This window comes from Eulemur rufifrons, chromosome 15 (assembly GCF_041146395.1).
Source record: "Eulemur rufifrons isolate Redbay chromosome 15, OSU_ERuf_1, whole genome shotgun sequence".
NCBI lineage: Eukaryota > Metazoa > Chordata > Mammalia > Primates > Lemuridae > Eulemur > Eulemur rufifrons.
In genome coordinates this window covers 78,947,521-78,953,520 of record NC_090997.1, presented here as the reverse complement: position 1 = coordinate 78,953,520, position 6,000 = coordinate 78,947,521, and the positions used below count along the sequence as shown (strand labels likewise).

At 35.7% G+C, this 6,000-nt stretch overlaps 1 protein-coding gene across 2 annotated transcripts in view; it reads right to left on the bottom strand.

The window, feature by feature from the left end:
* Window positions 1-1,505: 1,505 nt before the first annotated feature.
* LAMA2 (laminin subunit alpha 2) overlaps window positions 1,506-6,000 on the bottom strand; it is a 568,286-nt gene continuing 563,791 nt past the window's right edge. For both annotated transcript variants that reach the window (XM_069489233.1, XM_069489235.1), the window contains 3 exons: window positions 5,443-5,573; window positions 3,245-3,467; window positions 1,506-1,880 (listed from right to left, as the gene is read on the bottom strand). In XM_069489233.1, the coding sequence (XP_069345334.1) occupies window positions 1,723-1,880; window positions 3,245-3,467; window positions 5,443-5,573 (512 nt within the window). In that variant the 3' untranslated portion in view covers window positions 1,506-1,722. The remainder of the gene's footprint in view (window positions 1,881-3,244; window positions 3,468-5,442; window positions 5,574-6,000) is intronic.

Genomic DNA, 6,000 nt, shown 5'->3' with positions numbered 1-6,000 from the left:
TGATTTTCATCCTTGGCATCACATTAGAATTATCTGGAAGGGTTTTTAAAATTTTTATGCCCAGGCTATATCCTAGACCAAATCAGAATTGCTAGATCAGGCACCAGTTATCTAAAAAACTTCTCAGGCAATTTTCTAAAAAAAAAAACAAAACTGCATCAAGGTTGAGAATTGCTTCCGTAGGATGAAGCTGTGTGGACAAATTGTATTGAGCAACTGGTGAACAGTGAAATGCCGAGTGCGTTAGCCATCACCGTGATTAGAGACAGCACCTTCCTTACCCTAGTGGATAACATTGTCAGAGAGGATTCTTCTTTGGCTAAAATTTCCATACTGTGGGAAGTCTCCTGTTGTTTTAAGTGTTCTGAATTATTAGACTGCAACCATTTCTACTAAAGATGGCAAATTAAATGTTTCCTTCTTAAGTTGATGAATAAAATCTAGGCTAGTCTTCTCACAGACCCCTTGGAAGACGATTGAAATCATGGGTAAAAGGAGAATAAAACATGGGAATTTTTTAGAAAATGAATTTGTTAGGTCAAATTACAACTCAAAAAGACTCAATGAAGTATGCCTTTTAACACATTAACTGCCATGTGAGTTGTATTTAACTCACGCTAGTTTTGAGCCCGGGGCCTTGTGAAGCAAAACTTGGGCAAAACCCTGCAGTTGGTTCGTGAAAATCTTACTTGTTGATGTTCTTACTGTTACAATTAACATTGACAAATTAATTCTAAAAACGTGAATTAAATGAATAGAAGTCAATAAATTTTGATTTTCATTAAATTTTTCATTAAATTAAAAAGGATCTTTTGTTTTTAAAGTTTTTATTCTATTTTTGTAAGAAAACATTGTGGCCCCAAGGAAAAAAATTTTTTTTCTCCTGTGGTAGTCAATGTGTTAAGTTTCTGGCTTATTGTTTCCTGGAAAGCAAAAATACATTTCAGCATTATTCCTCTCCACCTAGCTGTAGATTGTGATAATCACTGTAAACTTAAAGAGCCCAAAACCTCAGTACTGTAGTATCAAATGTGTGCTTAATTGTCATCCAGAAGCTTGGTTCTTGGATCTCCCCAAAGCCTATAAATCATTATCAAACAAGAAAATCAAGTAATTAAGCTCTCTGGCCTGAATCTGATCTATACTTTCTACCTTCAGCATAAAAAGGTATTCACTCATATGGCTAGTTAAACTTTCTAATAATGAACTTGGATCGGGAAAATGATTTGCTAATGCTTTCACAAACAGAGCGAGTAAGGAAACTGATTTCCTCCCAATCACACATGCCAAATCTACTTGTTTTCAGTGGCTTAGACAGAAAGCCAAAGCCAACATACATGGAAAAGGATGATAAAAATATTAATAGGAGTAAGTTTAAAGAAAAAGTTGCCTTCGTAAATTACATCTGAGCTCTTTTCCTTGAGATGCCTGCAGGGCATGTTGCAAATTCAACAATTTCTGGTCAGTTGCCTTTTATCCTTAAAATCACACAAAACAAGCAATTATTTAGAATAAAATAACTGGTTTAATATTTATGGACTTGAGAAAGACCTTGAATTAAAATCCAGTCTGGGGTCTGAATTAGCACTAACTGAATACAGAAAGGATTCTATATATGTGCACAAATTAGTTTTATTATCATACATAGGTAAAATATGTTTTTTTTTCTTTTACTGGATATACTTGTTTTGATGGACCCTTCTTGGGTTACATTTACTTTTATTAGTTGGCTGGGCATGATACAGGTTGAACACCCCTCAGTTCCAGGGCCTTGGCAAAATTAACCTCCAGTGGCTTGCCTGTACCTTTGGTGAGTCTCAGGGATCGGAAACAACCTCGGAACCGAATGTTGGTGGTCAGGCCAAACTGGTTGAGGCCATCTGAAAAAACAACGCAAGAGGGCTCAGTTTTGAAACACTGCTGCACTGAATGTTAAGAAGCATGTTTCAAAGTCAACTGTTAGTTTGAGATTACACTGGAATGCTGTCTTAATGTGAAGTTAGTGATTTTGTTTTCAGCTTTACTAACAGAATTGTAGGGAAATAATCAACTTTTTAAATAGTTATGTATTATGAAATATGAAAACATCTAGAATGATACCTTTTAAGACATCAAACCATTTGGTTTGGAATGAACAAATTTAGAACTGGGACTTAAAACTATACAATTTTATTTCATGAAACAAAACAATTGATCAAATACTGAGTTAGAACATGGATTTTTAAAGGTGACTTTATCACTTCCTTACATTGTAAAAATAAATCCCCAAAGATGAAGCTGTTTGGAAACTTACATAAAATCTTCCTTTTATTAAGGAGGCCCTTCTTTCAGCAGACCTACTAGGTGCTAACTGGGCTCCCATTTCATAAACCGAATGGAGAAGTACATTATCTCCTTCCTAAAATACTGGGGTTTATCCTGATTGTGGTAAAAGATCTTTTTAAAACCCAGAAGAAACCTTGGAAAGAGGAGCTCTCAATTGGCCCCCATTACTTCTCTATCTTTTGCTCTGTCACCCACTGCTGAATATACATTTTGTTTGTTTTGTTAAGCAGAGGAGCTTTATATAAATTGGGCCAAAATTTCTCTTGACAAAATGATGAAAGATCATTCCAGGAGTCTGTGTTATTACAGTATTATTAAGAGGCACTTGGCTTACTTCCCATCAAGGTGGCCACTCCTGTTTATGGGCACTTTAGGTAACTCTCTGTGGTTCACATGCTATATTTAATGTGCTGGAGAAGGATTTTTGAATGTAGATTTATTGCTTGGGTTTCTTTGTAATATAAATATAAACTCTATAATAACCTAAGGGGGAAATTAGCTACATTTAACCCAATGATTTCCAGAACTTGGGGAAATAAGTTCCATAACATTTTATGATTCCTCTGGTATACTAATTTTTTAAAAAATCAAAAAGAACAGCAACTTTGGCTAGAATTGCTGTTAAATGCCTCATATCTTTTATAAGCCAAATTCATTTCCTCTGGGCTCAATCTCTCCATGAATGAAACTTTAGGGGCTATCATGAAAAGTTCAGTCCCATGTGGTTTATATAAGTAATATGCTCATTTTACACACTGGAAATTTTAGGTAAGGTGTTATTTATGGGAGCAGATGCTAAAGCTAGGAAGCAAGTACACTTAAACACATATTCTTGGACATACTTATATAAATAGAAATGTTTTCAAAACCACTAACATAACGGAGCAAAGATATTCATGCTGGGGTAGCCAATACTGACCTGGGAAGCCTCCAACAAACACAGGGTCATTGGTGTCAGCTGAGGATGATGCTGGGTTTGGGCTTTGGGCTTCCACCTGGTTCCCATCTACTGTGAGCTCAACACGATGTTTGATCTTGTTGGCAATGACTGTATGCCATTGTCCATTACACAAATACCCTGGGATCCCAGCATCATAGACAGCAGTGAATCGGCCGGCACCATTGTCCACATGAAACATAAGCTAGAAAGTAGGAAAGTGAATGGTCACAGATGGTTTCATTACTGGGGTATCATAATGGTTCACATAGGAAAAATTACTAGGTCTCTAGGAAAGACATCAACTAGAATTATTAGAAGTAAACATCATGGGGACATATTGAAAAATTTTTAAAAACTTGACATAAATTAAAACACAAATCTAATGACCAGAAGTCACAAATTATGTTCTTTGCTTTTGGGCATTGTTGGGAATAATAGGCAAAATGTGTGAAGCTAGTAATAATTCTGCTTTCAGGAAAATTTGAGGCCAGGTGACAAGAAAAGAACCTCTTTGTACATAGGGAAAAATTCTACCACAGCTCTTTTTAGAGTGTGAGAGTTCTTAGTGAACCTTATAAAATTTTCTTAAAAAATGTTGTTTAAAGTGACTCATTAATTAGGTTTACAAATTCACTTTAAGTATTTTTTTTTTAAATTTAAACTTTTGATGTTTTAATTGTATTTTTTTTTTTTTTACTTCATGGATTTCAAAATTGAGAGTTACATAAATTACTTTTGGGGGCCCCGTTTCATGTCTCAGGTGCCAAAGACCTGAACCAGAAGGCCAGTTAAATTCCTAACAATCAAGAACTTAGATTAGAAGTTCTTGCCTAAATGAGAAAAGTCTGTTTCTAGTAATGTGGAAAGGCCCCTGAAATTTTAGATGACCGAATTCTTTTGAAGCTGATGAAGAAAAGAAACATATTGAAACATTAAAACCATTAGTCAATTTGGCAACACATTTGACAAGGTAAAAAAATAGAAATGGGGTTTTTAAAAAGAAAATTAAAAGTGCAAGTAAATAGATGAAAAGGTTGTAAACTCTGTAGTGATGTAAATATTAGTGGAGAGTTTACTATACTGGGTGGCGTGTATCACGACAGGATTTTGCATGTATGAGGAGCTTGGTGAGAAATGCACTTGAACAGTGACATGTTGATAGTAACTGTGGTTATAAGCAGGTGATAGAATGAAGCTTACTTCAACAAGGTATAGTAAAAGTATGTTTTAAAAATTTGACAAAACTATTAAGTGCTGCTTATTTGTTCATCCTTTTGGGCCTCTAAGGTCCTGGATCTTTTTTTTTTTTTTTTTCCCTCAACATTGCCTTTGAGGATGGTTTGAGGACTGAGGGGAAGGAGGAAAGAGGCAAGGAAAGGGCATTTTGGGTCACTAAGTGATTTTTCTTCTTGGGAGGCAATAGCACACTAAGGGTAGAAATATGAACAGAGTTGAAGTATGATTCCCACTTAGTAGCCAAAGAGGAAACTTGTGAAATTTCCTGCTTTGTCTTCTCATTTTACCTGCTCCCTGTAGTACAAAGTACATTTAAACGAGTCCTCTCACTGCAGGGATCAAAAAGGTGTTCGTTTACTTTTGAGATAGAGTCTCGCTCTGCTGCTTGGGCTAGAGTACAAATAGGTGTTTAGAATTAGATTAACAATTATAAGCAAAATGACGCAAGATTCTTATAAATTTGCTCTTTTTGAAACAGTATCTGGATACTTTTAAATAAAAATTGAGAAGCTGATATAGGTCAGCTGGCTACCCTGACTTCTGAGAGATGCCTACCCTATTATAAGAGGCTGATTGATGTTAGATGATCCAAGTCTCCTCCTTTTTCTACCACTGGAATCACTGCTTTCAGAGTCTGTGTGTTCTTACAGAGGAGAATAACAGTGTACTTATAGCAACACAGTAAGTGCTTGAGATCTCAAATGATTTGGTCCCTTATTAGTTAACACATTGGCTTGCTGTAGAATTAACATGGTTAAAGTTGATACTGGTCCGCAGAATAGTTGTGCTGAAAACACACACAAATTGAGATAATCCAGAAGGAGGAAAAGATACAACTGGCCTTTCTCCCAACAAAGAATACAGCCAGGTTGCAAAATATAGTTCTCTACACATCAACAATGTCAGGAGAAATCAGAAAGGTTGGGATGACTGACACTCACTTTTTCATCAATCATTTCAATACCCAGTCCATCCATTTTCTGACTGCTGATTCCCAGAAGAACTCCAGTGGTTCGAGTTGTACGGAACTCGAATTCTACAAGAAGGTCCAATCCCACTTTGAATCCACCAACTGTAAAATGAAGATTTTTTAAAATTGCAGATTAGAATATGGGGATTGTTAATTCAGATTTATACAATGCAATGGTTTTACTAGATTTTAATTCAGATGCTAGCCACTTATAATTATTGATGAGAGCTGTAAGTTCCAGACTCCCATATGGCCTACACTTCCACCATTGTGTCATGTAACACACTCTATAGTTATTGCTTATTTTCTTGGCCATCTTCCCTCCTAGAATGTAAGTTCTGTAAGGACAGGGACTTTGTCTATATTGCTCATTATTTTATCCCTGTGCCTACCAACGTATCTGACATATCATGCAAGTTTAATACATATTTGTTGAATAAATGTATACACACGGAAATTGACTCAAAGAATCTCCCAGCCAAGTATGATTATGTTAGAAGTCTCTCTGTTGGGTTAAGAAAAGCATTTC